Genomic DNA, 18,388 nt, shown 5'->3' on the forward strand with positions numbered 1-18,388 from the left:
AGCTACATTCAGCCAAGCCTTAATTATCCAGGTATGAGTGAAGGATATGGCGTTAATAGTTCAAAAACACAGAGTGTAAATAATCTGCCAGTGTGTTTCCACTGATCTTTCTAGTAGAACTAATTGTCAGAAGTAAAATGAATGGATGTAAATTCAGTGCTCTCTGACTCATCTCTTGGTCTGCACGCACACTTAGTAGGGAGGCAAGGGATGGGAGAGTGGGGAAAAGGGAGTGATAAGGGTGTATAAAACTATGCACTCCCACATATTCATCAAGGGAGGTAGCTGGAAACTATTTGGCAATAAAAGATTTCAATAACCTGTAGTACCTTACTTTGGCTTTACTATTAACAGTCTCAAGGGGAAATCATTCAAATTTTTTAAATCTAGTGAAATTTTCTCCTAAGTACCAAATGTTTGTTACATATGTTATCCTCTGATGGACTGCAAGGCGGATTAAAGATTAGCTCCTTGATCCCAGAACTGACAAGGAAAACACTACATTCAGTTTCTGGCAGACAAATCTCTTTTCAGGACAAAGCAATACCAGCCCTCAGCAGACTATCCTGCAATCTGCCCAGGAGTTAGGCATCTGCCGAACCCTTGGAAGTCTTAAACTGACTGGATGTTTCTTAATTATTCCTGAAAGAAGCCTTTCTGAAATCCCATGATCAACTGGGAGGCAAATTAAATGCAAGTATGTAGAACAACGAACAAATGAAAAGGCTCCTTTAGCAGACACATTGGAGGGGTCTGTTACCCCTGTTGGTAAATCTGAACTCAGTGATGTATTTGGATACTGAGACTTCCAAAATATCCCCCAAATAAGTATGAGAATAGACAAGTCAAGACCCTATAAACCAAACGCAGTTTATTCCATAAGTAGATATAAGTAAGTTGTGTGTCTAAGCAGAGAATGGGGAACTTTGAAAAAATAATAAAATACGGTTATCAAGAATGGGTTGTGGGATCAAAAGTACTTTTTTATTTTTCTGTCTGTGCTAATCCTTATTCCCACTTTAAAAAGGAATAATACTAGTTAACATAGGTGTGTCAAGGAACAACTTTAATTTCTATAAACCTTGAAATCGTAGAGGGGAACAGACATTGAAGGGTATGGGAATATGTAGGAAAGAGACAGATATATAAAAGTGATGAAGAATTTCTAGGCTGCCCAGAAATAGATGCTGTGGTAGACAAATCCTGACAAGCACCTAGGATTGCTAAGGTTACTAGTAAACCCCAATTTACTTATGGGGAATGAATACAGGAAGCTGGTGTTTGGCCCAAGAGAATGTACTTGAGAAACAGGAGGAAGACTGCATGAGAAGAGGGGTTAATGTGACTGATGTCAACAGGCTGTTCTGGAAAAGCTGTCAATAATCGGGACTAAGAGAGATGGAAGGGGTTTTAAGGAAGGCGCAGAGAGCAACTAAAGAGAACAATCTCATTCTTGGTCTGTATTTTTTTTCCTTCTAGAATTTCTTGATGAAAGAATACAAAAACAAAATCATTTAAATAATGCTACTATGGTGCATATCAAAGGCCTTAAAAACAACACACCTTTCCAATCCAACTCTCGCGGAATTTAAGGACTTAATCAAAGATGTGTGCAAAAAAAGTAACTGACAGAAGTTCATTGCAACGTGCCTTCTGATCACTAAAAATACAAACAAATTGTCTAGCAGTAGGGGATTGCTTAAATAAATACTGGCACATTTAGACAACTTAATATTATGTAAGCCATTAAAGTAATGCTGAATTATTATATTAAAAAAATGAAAAATACTGACAATATGAAATGAAAGTCACAAAACAGTATGACTTGATTTTTTTTAAAAGTATGCACACATACACAAATAGATAACATAATGTATTCTTTTCTCCCCCAGTGCTGAGCTCAAACCTAGTGCCTTGTATCTAGGCAAGTGCTCTCCCACCGAGTGGCAGCCCCCATTTATATTCTTAAATTTAATGGTGGTTATTCTCAAGAGATTGAGGACCAGAGACAATTTTAACTTTCTTGGGGGGAACTTGCCTGTATTTCCAAAGTTTCACACATATATTACTTTTGTTATCAAAAATATTCTTTTAGAGACTAAAATGAAGCTGTAAAGAACAGCAAGGCTATATGTTCCTTCTACTTGAAAACCATAATACCTGGGGCGAAGTATCTGAGTACACATTTTACACATGACGGAAGTTAAAAATTCACTACTGGAAAAGCTGTGGGATCTAGAGATAATATGATTCTCAAGATTGGTTAGGCATGTTTTTGAAAATGTGAGCTTTCTATGCCTTTACTGGAAGGCAATAATAATAAATAATAAGGTAGTCCTGTCATCTTCCAGGGTATTATATGTGGCTCCTGTCATTTTTTGTTTTGTTTTGTTTTGTTGGTACTGGGGATCGAACTCGGGACCTTGTGCTTGCGCAGCAGGTGGTGGCACCACTGAGCTAAATCCCTGGCCCTGTCTAGTTTTGAATTAGTCCACTGGCCATCAGACTTTTTTTGAGATAAGGTCTCATTATGTTGCCTCGACTGGCCTCACATTCCTGGGCTCAAGTGTTCCTTCTGCCCACACCTATCTCTGAGTAGCTGGTACTATAATGTGCCACCGTTTTCTACTTTAGCCATCAGTAATACAGACTGCACATTACTGTCAGTAAATACATTTAGACTATTGGTAAAAAAAATTTTATGCATACACTCATAGCTTGATTTATTTATAAAGTATATACTTGCACAACTATATTGGAATATCAGGTACATCTGAAGAGAGACGTGAAAATAGAAATTTGAAGTGATGAGATAAGCAGGAGCTCTAATATTTTCTTCTTATAACTCTCGGATTGTCTTGCATATATTCTACTTTGAATACTGTGAGACTGGACAATCACAAAAGATGGGCTCCAACCAAAAGAGATCCAGCAAATGTGAATTTGTTCCATTCAGAAGGTCCAAAAGGATAGGGAGTCATCTGACCTAGTTTTTAAATTTACCACATGTCAAAGATTATCCAGTTAATAGTGGCAGTCACAGTTGCCATAGTGATGGTGATGGTGATGGTGTGTTTATGTAAGAAGTATCTTCCAAGCCCACACTTTAGCTTACCTTGCTGCTGCAATTTGTAATCAGTGGAATAAGCCTTCCCAATGATATTCCACACTGGCCTCAAGCATCCAAACAGTCCTTCAAGAAACCCACCACTGCCGCTGCCTGACCTGCTGAACTGAATCTTGATGTCTTCGGTTCCACTGGTGTTCTCTCCCTCTACGGTGCTGCTGTTCCCCTGAGATACAGCCGTCTCCGATTCATCTTGTTCCCTCAGCTGAAGAACACTATTCTCAAACTGGTCCCTGGAATCTTCACTTATGCTGGTCAACACAGTGGTGGTGACGGGGCTGTTCATGCTCTCGGTGAGCTCTGTTCCCACAACCCCCTTCTCCTGCTGGTCCTCAGGGAGCTTGGGTGATGGGTGGTTCCCCATAGCCGTGAGCTCATCTTGGAGTCCGTGGAAGGTTTTGTTGTCACTGAAGGGTAAGTGTGGAGAGGAGGAGCAGCTCAGGCGCTCCTGAGGGCTGGCCATTGTGCCATGAGGGTGACCAAGGTGCTGAGATGACACTCAGAGGACAGGTAGGACAGAGGTCTGGTGCAAGAGGGGGCACGAAAACCTGGGAAAACAAGAGGAGGACATGAGCTACCCTTTCTAGCATCCACTCTGCAACACTTCAATTTATATAATTAGAGCACTGAAACGATATGAAAGTTTACACTGAAGTGTAGTCCACGTGATGAGATACTGTGCAGCAATCAAAAATTATTTACTGATATGAGAAAATGTATGATATGTTATTATAAAAAGGTTAGAACAATACATATAACATTAGCTTGAAATTTTATTTGAAAGGATACATAAACACACATAAGAAAAAAGCTCAGGGATAAAAAAACCACTCAAAGAATTAACAATAGTTAATTTTAGGTGGTTAGATTTGGAACAGATTTAGGTTGTTGTGACTTTCAAGGTATTCTAAAAATTCTGTGTTAGTAGGGACACACACAGAGTAAACTAAAAAGCTTTTGCACAGCAAGGGAAACAATTTATAGGGTGAAGAGATAATCTATAGAATGGGAGAAAATATTTGCAAACCATACACCTGATAAGGGGCTACTATTGAGAATTATGTAAAGAACTCAAGTCAGAAGCATAAAAACAAAGAATCCACTTAAAAATGGGCAATGGACCTAAATAGACATTTCACAAAAGAAACAAGGAATGAGAATAAATGTCAGCAAAGTACAGGAGGAAGGGACCCTTGGCATTCGTGTGTGGACATGTAAATTAGTACAGACATTCTGAAATACAGTGTAGTGGTTCCTCAAAAAATTAAAAATAGAACTAATATACAATGCAGCAATCCCAGTACTGGGTATATATCAAAGGAAAAGAGATCAATATGTCAAAGAGACATCTGCACTTTCATGTCTATTGCAGCTTTATTCACATAAAATAACACCAGCCTAGGTGACCATCAATGGATGAATGGATAAGGAAAATGTTGTACACGTGCACACAGAAAATCAGTTAGTCATAAGAGGAAGAAATCCTGTCATTTGTGACAACGTGGAAATGGAAAACGTTATGTTAGCTGAAATAAGCTGGCCATAGAAAATTAAGTACCATATTGATCTCACTCATATGTACAGTCTCAACTAGTTGGTCTTGCAGTGGAAGACAGTAACATATTGGTCACCAGAGGTTGGGAAGGTACAGGGGAGGGAGGGATGGAGAAAACTTGGTCAAGTGGTTACTAAGTTACAGCTCACTAGGAGAAATAAGGTATGTTCTGATTCTAGGATGACTGTGGGTAATGATAACGTCCTCTATATTTCAAAGAACCTAGAAGAAAGGATTTGGAATATTTTCACCAAATAATAAATATTTGAAGAAATAGATATGATTAATCTGATTTAAATATTATATAATATATATACATTTATCAAAACATCACATGGTACCATGTACACATGTATAATTTTATATGCCAATAAAAATGCATTTAAAATTTTATGTGAGGCCTTGGCTTTGGTCCCTGCTACACACACAACTCATATTCTCTTTTTAAAATTTGTAAAAATCATTCAAAGTATGTTCTTATCAGAAATTTGCTTTCTTTTCATATCTCTACACAATAGACCTTGGTTTCTTCACTCTGAATGAAGCATTTGGAATATGCTAGGAGCTAGGGTATAAAGTGACCTTACTTTGCTGAAGTCAAAAGACAGGCCCGTGAATACTGACAGTACGGTGCAAATTATGAATCAGGCACTGAGAGCATAAAAGGCAGAGGATAGTTTCAGGCATAGGCACTCAAGGTAGTCATTTCTGATCCATTTGAAGTGCAAGAATTCATCAGATGAGTGAGAAAGGCATGGGTGGCAAAGAGGGAGAAGGTATTACTGGTACAGGGGAAGGATGAATGAGGGCGAGGTTGAAAGAGTATCAGATAGATGAAAAATTCAGTGTCTGGGATGTAGGTCACATGTATATGCACAGAGAAAGATTCGAATGGGCAGATGGTCTGATTGTAAGGAACTTTAGATTTCACCCTGAAGATGATGAGGCGTTGCAGTATTCTAAATTGGGGATTACAGATAGAAACAGACTTTTCTGTTTTATTATTATTTTCTTGTCTCATTACCGAGACCCCAAATTTAAACCTTCTTTCTCATTTCCATACATATCTTATGAATAGTTTGTATTCATGAACCAATGAAAATACCCTAGCCTCCGAACTCTCCTTCATTCATTCATCTATCCATTCAATATCTGCTGAGGAAAATGTTAGGCACTAACAAATGCTGCTGGCTTCTCCCTTTTAGGAGCTTACCACCTACAGGAAAAGACCAATAAAGAACAGTCGCATGGTTAGACATGGTATGAAGGTACGTACAAAGTGCTATGGAACCTCAGAAAAATCTAGACATCAAATATGTCTAGAGGTGTTATGGAAGAAGATTTGAGTTGAGTTGTGAAGGGTGAATTAAGGGTCACTGAGAAAAAAAAAAAAAAAAAAAAAAAAAAATGAGGTCAATAAGCTCAATCTGTCTTGAACACAGTACAGAATATATCGATAATACAAATAGGGAGTACAAGAAAAAAAAAAAAAAAAAAAAAGACTGGGTGTCCCAGGGAAGGGAGCAGAAGGAGACAACCAACTCTTAGAAAAAGTGGCAAATGTCAATCTGGGTGACAAAGTACATCTTTTGGATTTTATCCTTAAAACAACAGAGAACCATTTATGAATTTAAGTGAGGGGGTGATTTGGTCAGACTTATTAATTAAAATCACATCTATAGAAGTAGAAGTTGGATTGAAAGAAAAGACTGAAGGCCCAGTTAGGTGGTACAGGCCAATAAAGCAATGATGATGGCTCTAACCAAAACAGCAGCGCTGGTGATGAAGAAGACAGGATAGATTTAAGAGGTAGAACTGGGTAGGACTGGAGAGGTAGTAGTTCACTGGACATGGGGGGTGGATGAGGACAATGGAGAGAGGGAGACTTTCCAAATAATTTATCTGGGGTAATGCACAGATGGACAATGTCAATGATAGATATGAGGTACCAGAAAAAAAGATCTGATCAGGAGATTTTCAGCTCAGCTCTGGACATACAGAATTTGAGGCTCACGCTGTGTTGTATGCTCAGCCAGACTTTTACTTATGTTCTCTGGTTTTAAAAAGAAACTTTGTAGAGAGGGATATGAAAAAAGGTAAATATATGGAGGTCATTTCACTCAGGCACAAAAGTTTCAAGATAGTACAAGTTAAATGTAACACGCACTAATTAAATATGTATATATGAAGAGCAGGGCTACACACTAAACTAGATTCTGTGGATATGGAATATAATTGTTACCATTATTGTTTTTAATGAGAAATAAGACAAAGTGCTTTACAACTTACAGAGCCCGGTTTACATAATCAATTGTATCCTGGTAAACCAGCTCTTCAAAAGGCAACCATTGCCTGATTCGTAGTGTTTGATCATTTCCCTAATAGAAATATTCTCACCACAACAGATTTCAAGCTAACAATGGCTTAACAACCTGCTTACAAAGACTGGAAATATTTGACAAGGGGCTCCTGCAAATTAGTATATGAGCGAACTCTAGCACTATAATCCTTGCAATAGGATCTTTCTCATTTTAGTATATGTGCTGCCAAAGTGAGCACAGGATCTTTCTCATTTTACAAGAGAAGAAACTTCTCTAAGATCATGTATTCAGTGGTAGAGCAGGAATTAAAATATAGTTCAAAATTCAAAACCTCGAATTTCCTTGCTCTTTTTAATAATATGATGGAACCAGTTATGATAAACCTTTAGTTTTGTAGAGTTCTTTACAAGTTAAAAATGAAGTCACCTGTGATCACTGGTTCTCAACATTTGATCCCCTGTGTAAGGGAACCAGCATGAAATCATAATCCTATTTTTTCACAGAGGGAAGTTAAAGGCCAAAAAGACCTAAGATTAAATACTAGATTACTTTTCCCAGTCATACTCTTTCCTGTACCACGTGATCTCTTGGAGACACAGTGCCTGTCCTTTCAAAGCTCACAAACTACCTAGGAGTTAATAATTTTGTTGAGGGAGACATCCCCTTGACACTGCCCTATGACACGTGGGCCATATGTATTCCTTTACACAGAGCTGGGAGGGAGGGAAAGCAGTCACGAGAGCTTCAGAGACGCAGGGCCTGAGAGGAACATTTGAAGGCCGGTGTGACAGAGGGAAGGAAATCGTAGGAATGTGAGCATGGCCAGCGGCAAGGAAGCGGGAATGACGGGGCATGTGTACGGGGCAGACAGCCCAGAAGCAGCGGACTAGTGGCCAGTGCTGAGGAGCAGGGTGCAATAAGGGGCTCAGCGGCGTCTCCGCAGCAAGCCAGCCAGAGAGATCGCTGAGCAGGACAAGCTTAGCTCAAGAGTGCTCATCGCTAAGCTTCGACGTTGCTGTCCCCCATTTTGCTTTCTTGCTGATCAGCTACCACACCTCGGCCGGGCTCATGTCTTTGTCCTCTCTGACAGTTCTCTGCCTCATCTCTTCTGAGAACGCTGACTTCATACTAACCAACTAGGCCACTTTCAGTGGCAGTCACTTCCAGTCTGACTCCCAGTTACCCAAGATAGCACAGGGCATGAAAATCCACAAGGGCAGATGTGAATTTCGGCCAAATGTCTACTCATGAAATTTATTTTTTAATCTAACTGTTGGACTTCAAAATAATTCTTAGTAAGATCCCATTTTTGTCGGTTTTTATCCCAAGTTTCTGTCTAATAACATCATATTGTTTTTGTTTTGGTTTTTTGAGACAGGGTCTTGCTATGTAGTTCAGGCTGGTCTCGAACTCACTGTGTAGCACAGGTTGGCCTTGAACTTGCAGCGATCCTCCTGCCTCTGCCTCCCAAGTGCTGGGATTACAGACGTGCACCACCCTGCTTGACAACTAATGACAAGACACTGGAATGAACTCAGATACACAAAAAGTTAGGAAAGCACATTCGCAGTTGTCTAATAGGTTAAGGTCAGTAGAAGTGGGCCAGCCAGCTCCTGCTGGTGCTGATAATGAATCTATCTCATCTATCACCACAGGCAGTGGAATATGCAGGGCATCCATGGCACTTGTTTTACATGCAAATCAAGTCTCAGACTGTTGATTTGTACATAATAACAAATGACAGGAGGAGCTGGGATGAGTCCTCCTTCATCCTTGCCTCTGCCACAGTCTGGCTGTTCATTCAGACAAGGACAAACAGCCATGATATCATGACTCCTCAGGACAAAAGCAGCGGTAATTCACAGTGCATTTAGATGCACTAAAGCTGCTTCCCGGGGGCTGGAGCAGCCTTCGGGATGGGTGAGCCTGCGTGAACTGGGGAGACCCAGCACTGCTCAGGTCAGTGACAAGGTGCGCAGGAAGACTGCGCAGTCAAACAGGCTCCCTCTTACTCTCCAAAAATATCAAACCCAATGCAAACTAACCGAGAGAAAAAGCGAGAGGCACAAGAACAAAGGGAACGAAAAATCATCACCATAACTATATTCAACTATGAGCAGAGCTGACTCTACATTTGAGAAGAGTGTGGGAGGATTAACATACCTACAATTTTTACCTGTGTTTGGATGCACACCCACGCCCTGCCTCAGGGGAGTGAAGAGTTGGCAAGGGGATTGGGAGGAGACAGGCCCTGTGCTAGCTCACAGGGTCTCAGGCCCTCTTAGTTCCTCTCTCCCCACCCAAATTTGGTTCAGGTACCCTCCTGGGAACTGACTGGTTCTTTTAATTCAGGAGCGAGCAAAGTTAGTATTTATTAGAAGGAAAGGACACGAGGCAAGATGAAGAATGCAGAGGGGAAAGGGCAGGGTCGGAATGACCCCACGGGAAGTTGGTACTGAGTCCTGCGCTGCTAACCCTGCAGTGGGTTCTGGGGCTGAAGGAGCACAAGCTGGTGCCCCCATAGCTGCCCATGAACCACATTTCCCCTGCCCTGAGAATTTCTTGGCCCCAAGAAAAGGAAGTGGTTTGTGCAAAATTAGCAGGCGAAGGTTGGAGACGGGAGCAGCTGCACATTTGGCGGCGCGCTGCCAATTTCTGGAAATTACCTTGGCTTTATGCCCAAATCCCAGGACGTGGCACAGAGAGAAAGATGAACGTAAGAGACAATGGCCAGATGGCTTTCAAAGTCTTGGGTTTTTAATTATACAATATAATTTTTCCCATGTTGCTAACTGAGACTAATGTTATAATGATCAGACTTTGAATTTAATACCACAAATAAGGAAATCAAAGATTCTAGAAAATTTTGCCCCATAACTAAAAGTAAAAAAAAAAAAATTTAACTGAAAGTGATTAAAAGTGAAAAAAAATCAAATGAAGCATTATTGTTAGGAGGTTTATTGACTGATGGTGAGCTCTTCCCAAACAATCTTCTCTTGTATTTTCTTGACTATTTCTTAAAATGAATGCACCACTGCCTTATCCTTCTGGTCATTTCTCTAAAATTCAAATAGCAGTGTTAAGATGGTAAGGAAATTTCTGCTATTCGGGTCATCGATCCCATTTCAAAAGTAGGATGAAGTTATTTGATCACAGTAATTGTGTAAAAAGATATTTCCAGGACAGAAGTTTGTCACCCAGATGTTGGTTTGAATTTTTTAAAAACTAGGTAACTTTTAAAAATGGAGTTACAAAGTTAGGAAATTTCCAATTGAATAAACAGAATGGCCTATAGTCTCGCCTCCATGCCTCGCAACTACATCAAAACTATTCGAAAGGTCAATAATTCACATCCACCAAATCCGCAGTTCCCTCCTTCCATCCTCTTTATAACATTTCATCTGCCAACCATGCATTCAGAAGATCGATTCAGTGCTTGCCATATCCTTATGTTTTTGTTTAAGATCATGAATGTTTAATGTCGATGTTCAGATGGTCTCTGACTTATAATTTCTCATGTTACAATTCTTTCTTTCTCATGGTGTTGGGGATGGAACCTCCCACCTGGGGCGTGCTGGACAAGCGCTCCACCAGGGATCTGTTGTGTCATTGTTATGCTGGGGTTTGTGCCGGGGTTGGGAAATCGGCTTGAGAATAATTATAAATTCAGAACAATAAATAAATTTTAAAAGATGACAATGAGAAAATAAAAGTTCACAACTTCTATTTTATTTTCACTTTTTCTACCAGTAAAAATCACATTCATGATAGAAGAGGCAGAATAATCATGATTCAAAGAACTACTGAAATTCAGAAATGGATGACAAGATAACAAAAATAAGCCGGGTGTGGTGGTGCACACCTGTGATCCCAGTACTATGGAGGCTGAGGCAGGAGGGTTACCGTGAGTCTGAGGTCAGCTTGGGCTGCATAGTGAGTTCAAGACCAGTCAGGACTACACAGTGAGACCTTGTCTCAAAAAACTAAACAACAACAACAACAACAAACAAGAACACATGGAAGTGTTTTATTTCCAAGTTCTAAGGTCCAAATCAACTACATGCAAAGGCACTAAAACTGGTGCCTTGAGGGTCATAAAAACAATCTTTGGCAAAAGGTTATCTTTGGGAACCATAAGCAAATGTAGAAGACTGAGAAATACTCTAACTTTAAACAAAAAGGATTATAGAATATAGAAAACTATGAACACGACTGGGTCCCTGACAAAAGCATCAAATGTGCATATGGTAAACAATAAATGCTAGTTCCTTTCTTTTCTTTTCTTGTTATTTTAGTGACTTTTCTCTCTCTTTCTGGTATTATGTCACCTCAAATATGTAGTTTGGGAGAATGAGGATTGACATGACAATTAAAATTATTTGAAATTTATTTAATATTAAAAGTATTGTTAAAAATTTAGGCATGAATGTGCAGCTTAATGTTGTTTCCCAACCAATAAATAATCAGAACTTTCCCTCTAGCTCATATTGAGATCAATATTGTGAGGGCATAAGAGAGAAGGCAACGGAGGAACACAGATCTGTATTCAAATCCTAACCATTAACTTGACCCTAACCTCCAGTCTAAATCTTTTGTTATCTATAATAATGGACTCCAATCACAGAATAGTTGGTTATAGGAGATAATGCATATAGAATACACTACATACACAGAGAACCCTCAATATCTCTTTGCTATTCAAATCTTTAGAAAAATTAGAAATAAGCAGATGTACATCAATACCATCAACATATATGTGAGATCAAGGGGAATGAAAATAAAAGCAAGGAAAGGGCAAGTAAGATTTTCTTAAAAGTAAAAAGAAGAGAGCTAAGAAAGGAGAGCAAGATTGATATGTAAACTGAAGCAATCGGCATGTGCTATTCACTTGGAATTATAAATGACCTAGGGAACTCCTCTCCAATTCTGAAAAGTAATCTTTAAGAAATCCTTAGGCGATACAATTTAGCATTGTCGTAGACCCCTCATCTCTGCACTGGAGCTGTTGAGGTCCTGTCAGGGTGGGCTTCTGTTTCCTCGGAAACAGGGTTATAACGAGGAGCAAATGAGAGGGTACTTGCAGAGAGCTTGACCTATTGCCTAGCATAGAACAAGCATTCGATAAAACTTCAACACTTGTATTTTAATAAACTTCTGTTCTAAAATAAAACAGTATATTCTTTACTATTATCTGCATAGTTAAAAGAGTAGCTCAAATAAGAACATTAATTTTAAAATAGATGGTTCTTCATCATTTCAGGGATATAATCATGGGGGGAAAAAAGCAAGCTTAAAGTGGTACCAATGAATGACTGTTTCCTTTTCCTTTTTTAAATGAAAAGAACATTTAGTTCCAAGCAGTGAAATAGCATGGGTTGCCCCCACCCCCGACAAAAGTAATGGCCTAACCTACAGGACGCAGTGTCACTACTCATTGGCATTCTGACATTCTTGTGGTCTGTATGTCCGGTCTATATATATATTTTTTAAAGACATACTTTGAAGAATTACAGATACTGAAAGATTAGTGATCTCCCTAACTGGGACATGGTAAGAGTAGCACAAATTGGTAATTTGCTGATGAGACTATTTACATATATAGCAATCACTTTTCTTGTGTGGTAATGGGAATTAAACCCAGGGCTTTTGTGCTGAGCTGCACCCCTAGCCCTTTTTATTTTATTTTGAGACAGGGCCTTGCTAAATTACCCCAGCTGGCCTTGAATTTGCAATATCCTGCTTCAGCCTCCCAAGTAGCTGGGATTGTGGTCATGCACCACCACACCCACCTTAATAATTACTCTGAATAAATGTCATACTATTCACATATAACTATATTCATTTATAATGTCACATATTTCTTCTTTCGTAGGCTAGGTATATTTGTAAACCAAAGAAAAGCTCAGAAACACAACCTGCAGAGCTGAGTTGCTATAAATAAAGTTGATCTGTGGCTTCAGAGTCTTTTGGTTTGGTGTGAAAAATGGGAACTTTGGTGGCAGTCACGGTGTCCATAGATGTCAGGTATCCACTGGAATTCTGTTCTTTCTGCCTGGGCTGATCTATGGGGAATCTTCTCCTCTCTAAATAGAGAACATCCTAGTTACTACGTTTGGGTCATCCTCAAGTCTCAATACCATGTAGCATGCTTTAAAAATCTATCGACAAAACTTAAATGATATTTAAATTGTGATTAAATAGAGCGGAGGGAGCTTACTACACATGGGTTCTGAAAAATGTGGATAACAGTTTTCTTTCTAGAGTTCATGGAGTATGAAATAAGATAATAGAATGAAAATGCTTTTCAATCTGCGAAGCAGCATCCTGAAGCTGGTTGCTGCTATTAAAGCAGATGCTGGGGCCGGGGATGTAGCTCAGCGGGTGCCACTGCCTGCCTCACAAGCGCAAGGTACCGAGTTCAATCTCTGGTACCAAAAAATTTTAAAAATAAAAAATAAAAAGATGCTGGTCCTGGGAATGTGCTGCTTCACAAAAACTGCCCAGCTCTGTTGTTGGAACTCCATGACCCCGAGCAACTGAGAGAGGAGGGGAAAACATTTTGAATGAAATCATATTATGAACGTTCTCTTTCCCCATCAGGTTCATTGTCAGTGTTTGGACTGCTGAGCTGGGTGGTAAAATATACTTGAAGTAGTGATATGAGCATAACACATCCTGTCCTTGTTTTATACCGTGTAAGGCCGTTGCCAGTTTGATATACAGAGCTATCAGAGAGCATCAGTAACAGGCTTCAGCAATAAATTTGGAAATGATCTCAAAGCTGCAGATTTTACACACTGTTCCTATGCAAGTCTTCCACGTACTTGGCAGGCAAGATGCCATCAAGGGGCCTTCTGCCACCCTTGTGTAGCTTTTTCCTGTCTCGCTGAGAATCGCTAGAACTGCAGATTGTTCAAATTGGAGGGAGCAGTGAATGGGGCAGGACTTCTATTTTCCAGGAAGAATAATTAATTTCCAATAGAATTCACTGAGAATAGAAACCAGCATTATTTATCTCTGTAGGCTGTCCTTTCTTCCTCCCTACCCAGACCTAGTACATGGTACAGGATCAGATGCAAGGTAATGCAATTCATTTGTTGGATGGGAAAACTTTACATATGCACATAACAGTGTGAAAAATATGATGTAAATAACAATAGCCAACGTCTACTGAGATTATGTCCTATTCATGTCCCCAAGCAACTCTTCCTGTGTTGACTTCTCCAGTCTTCACATCAACACTTTGGGAAAGGTACTATTATTATTACCTGTGAGAATAGCTGGTGAAAAAATTGGAGCGCACAGAGTTTAAACAACTCATCAATAGTTACCAAGTGGTGAAGACAGGCGCTGAATCCAGTGCCACTAAGCTGCTGGTCATTAATATTATAACAGGCTTCTAATTAACTAATAAAGTTCTAAGTCTGAAAATATGGAAGGAAACAACTGACATCTTACCTTGAGTTTAAATTTAGGAAGAAAAATTTAAAAATTCTTAGCAAGTGGTGAAATTCTATAATATGCCCCCCAATAGAATTTACTACATTCTGTTTTAACATTAAACCTCCACACCAGAACTGTTCAATACAATCGTTTCTAGTTACATTTGACTTCTTTTTTGGTACCGGGGATCGAACTCGCAGAACCACTGAACTAAATTCCACAGGGGTCGGGGATTTAGCTCAGTGGTTCTACCCCCTGCCTTGTAAGCACAAGGACCTGAGTTTGATCCTTGATACCAAAAGAAAAATTCAGTTCTTCAGTTGCAGTAGTCTGTCTGAAGTGCTCAGTAGCTACACATGGCTAGAGGTAACCATTTTGTTCGATGAAAAATAGAACATTTCCATCATCTCAGGAAACTTATTGGTTGGCACCGCTCTGTGTGCTGCATTTACATTATGGCATTTGTTTGTGTGTGGGATATTGCTGAATGCATAGGCTTTTCCTTTAAAGTAACAGATCAGGGCTAGGGATTTGGCTCAGTGGTTCCGCCGCCTGCCTCATAAGCACACGGTCCCAAGTTCAACCCCAAGTACAAAAAATAAAATAAAATAACAGATCAGCAACCAAAGGTTAGTAAGTATCTGCATGATTCATTGGGATTAAACCAAAAAAGAAGTTTTTGCTTTGTTTTGCCTTTTAGGATTTTCCAAGAGATCATACCTGGGGTCTAAAAATCATCCAAAGAGACAGAAGAATAATTTTCAAATATCAGAATAGGTTCAGTAGTCATTTGTGAAGAAGTTTTACATTGAAATTGGAAAACTGATACCATGGTTCTTTAAAGGTCCTCATCCCAAAAGAAGTCAGGTGAAAGATAGAAAAGTAGGGGAGGCTAATAGGGAAAGGTGGATAGGACTAGAAATTTTACCAAATCATCAACAGCTCATACAACTTCTCAAAGACTGTATTATAGATAACCAGAACAAAGGCTCCTCTACAGGCAATGTTAGAATTGAAGAGAGAAGTAATTAAGCCCAAATTGGCTAGAGATCCTATTGTTTTAGAGCCATTTTCCCCTATTTGCTTTTGCTCACAGAAGCAGCCCTGAGTTATAATTTTTTAGAAGTATGGATTCAAGTAAGAGGATACCGTAGAAAACATACAATAGAACCTTTTGAGCTTTACCAAAAACAGAAATTTAGAGTTGGCAAAGATAAATAATTTTTCACTTGTCTCTTATCACTGTTTTGTTGTGTAAATTTGAATTTGTGCTAGGGAGTAATCTGTACCTATTCTTTAAATATTCATTGGAGTCGCTCCATTTCTACTCCCAGTAAATAGCTGAAATTTGCAGACTACTAAAGGAGTTTTGAAAAGTTCTATCTATCTAAAACAAGGATGACAAGTATGAACATGAATAAATATTAAATATTTATTATAAGTGTTAAAAAATAATAATGATACAAGATCTAATGGAAAGAAAAATAAATGCAGAATAATACTTGTGGCAGAAAGCCGTATGTAGTTCCCCAATACCAAGACAGATACCACAAAGGACAGATTTTAAAGTATCTAGTTGCTCCCTTTAGAAATTATAATGTGAACTTATCACAAGCGTAAATGTTTCAATACATGTGTTACCAAGAAGTTGCATGTGAACATTTTTTAAGAAGTCAGCATTTAATAATCACCAATAGAAGTTGCAATCTGAACTAGCATTGGTACATACTGGTGTATTTGCAAAGTACAGAATCCTTCCAAAATGCTAATAATTGCTCTATTATTGTACTAGTTTGTTAATTTGATTTTCTTGTGTTTCAATGTTTGGTACTTATTATTATTATCATAATCATCATCATCATCATCATCATCATCATCATCATCATTTTGGTACTAGGAATGGAACTTTGGACCTTGCATTTGTGAGGCAGGTGGCAACACCACTGAGCTAAAATCCCCTGATTGAATTTTTAGCTTTCAACTTTTATAGTACTTAGTAAACCTGCCTGAGTAATTATTGTTTATTGTGGGCTTGAAAATCAGGTACACAAATGTGATAAAACTGTGTGTAAAACAGTAGTAATCAGATTTGTAGAAAGGCTTGAAGACTCTTTTGTGGGTCTTGTTTTGTTTCTATGAAGAAGGGGGGTCTCATCACATTACCTAGGTTGGCCTCCAACTGCTTGGGTCAGGCAATCCTCCAGCCTCACCTTATAGCTGGGACCCCTGTGCCTCACTGATTAAATATGAGTTTGTTGTTTTGTTTCGTTTTTCCGGTACAGGGGATCAAACTCAGAACCTTGTACTTGCAAGGCCACACGTGGCACCACTGAGCTAAATCCCTGGCCTCACAAACTGAATATCTTGTAGAGAGAGGGTGGGAAAAGAGAACTCTACCCCAAGAAACTAGGAAATGCCAGTGACCCTTTAACCTAATATTGCTTCCCACAGTTGTTTGGGAGGCGGTAGGATTGTTTTGGTGACTTCTACTTCCAAAAGGAATGAGTATAACATAAACATCGCTTGTTTCCCTTAGTATTCCTTTAAGGGATCGTATTTGTGTGTTCAACTTACTTTTATAGTAAACCTTAGTGCCTTTATCATATTACTAATACTTAAAATTATAAATGATCTCTTTAATATAATTTTTTTTTACTAGATGAGAATCTTATTGAGGGTAAAGATGGTCTCATTACTGTTTTGCTCAGAATATTCCAAGGAGTATGTTAGGTTCCTTCCAGGACTATAATAAATCAGACCACTGCACAGCCCATTAATAGAAAGGTCCTAGAAATCAACAAATCAAGGTCTTAAAACTGCCTTTTCAAAACAGAAAAGTAACGTTTTCAAAAACTGTGCCCCAAATGCTTTCATGTTTCAGCTGACTTTGTTTTGTGCGTGTATGTGTGGTACTGCGGGCTGAACTGAAGTTCTTCTACTGAGCTACAATCCTAGCCTCTCTCCTTATCCCTTTGTGAGACAGGCTCTTGCTAAGTTGCTCAGGCTGGCCTTCAACTTGTGATCCTCCTGCCTCAGCCTCCCGAGAAGCTGGGGTTCCAGGCGTGCATCTAGTTCTCATTTGATGTTCTTAGAAGTCTAGAATTCCGGAATCTGGGCACTATAATTTTATAAATGTCAACCTTTGTTTTCAACATGGTGAGACCTAAAAGCACCAGCCTGTAACCCTAAAGCAGGGGTCATGCTTGCTGAGCTACCATAGTTGCTTGCTGATCCATCTCCACTATATTCTATCTCTTTTTAAAGAGGCCCCCAATATCGCTCATCCCAGTTGCAGATTAAGGGGAAGATACTGTTTCCTACTTCACTGCTAGACACTTTCTGATGCTCTACAGCATGTGTGTGAGTTAGCCATAAGCAGAGACTGAGAAAATTTCATCACCGAATAATTAATCTATAATTCATGTTAGGTTCCTTCCAGGACTATAATAAATCAGACCACTGCGCAGCCCAGTTTATTATAAACGGTTGTTATCTCCGTGTTTATATTTACTACATAAGGCTTATGATGCAGTGTAATTAGAAGGAATGTAAGCTTTCAAGACAGAAAGACTTTTTGGAGTCCTTGCTCTGCCAGTTACCAGCTGCAAAGTCTTGAACAACATTCAGAATATAAACCCTACAGAACACTAGTTGCCTGGCTTCTATACAAAAAACAATAAGTCTCCCTTTGGGGGGGTTGTTGTAGATGCTAATCAGACTAACAGGTGTGTTCTTGAATGCTTACTACAGAGATGATCCAAAAGCTTTCTTTCTGTTGCCTCGGAATTTTTTTTTTTTTTTTTTTTTTTTTTTTTTTTTTTAAATTTTTTTTTTTTTTTTTTTTTTTTTTTTTTTTTTTTCCTGTTTTTCTCCCCTCTGCTACAGGAAAGTCCAGGGAACTGGAACACAAAGGCCTGGGAAAGTTTTGCTGCGTGATTTTTC

General features: G+C 39.0%; 1 protein-coding gene across 9 annotated transcripts in view; it reads right to left on the bottom strand.

The window, feature by feature from the left end:
- The window catches only part of Map3k13 (mitogen-activated protein kinase kinase kinase 13), a 151,486-nt gene that overhangs the window by 41,423 nt on the left and 91,675 nt on the right, over positions 1–18,388 (bottom strand). For all 9 annotated transcript variants that reach the window (XM_010624218.3, XM_019207510.2, XM_010624222.3 and 6 more), the window contains one exon: positions 3,116–3,675. In XM_010624218.3, coding sequence (XP_010622520.1) covers positions 3,116–3,590 — 475 coding nt within the window. In that variant the 5' untranslated portion in view covers positions 3,591–3,675. The remainder of the gene's footprint in view (positions 1–3,115; positions 3,676–18,388) is intronic.

Source organism: Fukomys damarensis, unplaced genomic scaffold (assembly GCF_012274545.1).
Source record: "Fukomys damarensis isolate Sample0158 unplaced genomic scaffold, DMR_v1.0_HiC HiC_scaffold_12, whole genome shotgun sequence".
NCBI classification, from domain to species: domain Eukaryota; kingdom Metazoa; phylum Chordata; class Mammalia; order Rodentia; family Bathyergidae; genus Fukomys; species Fukomys damarensis.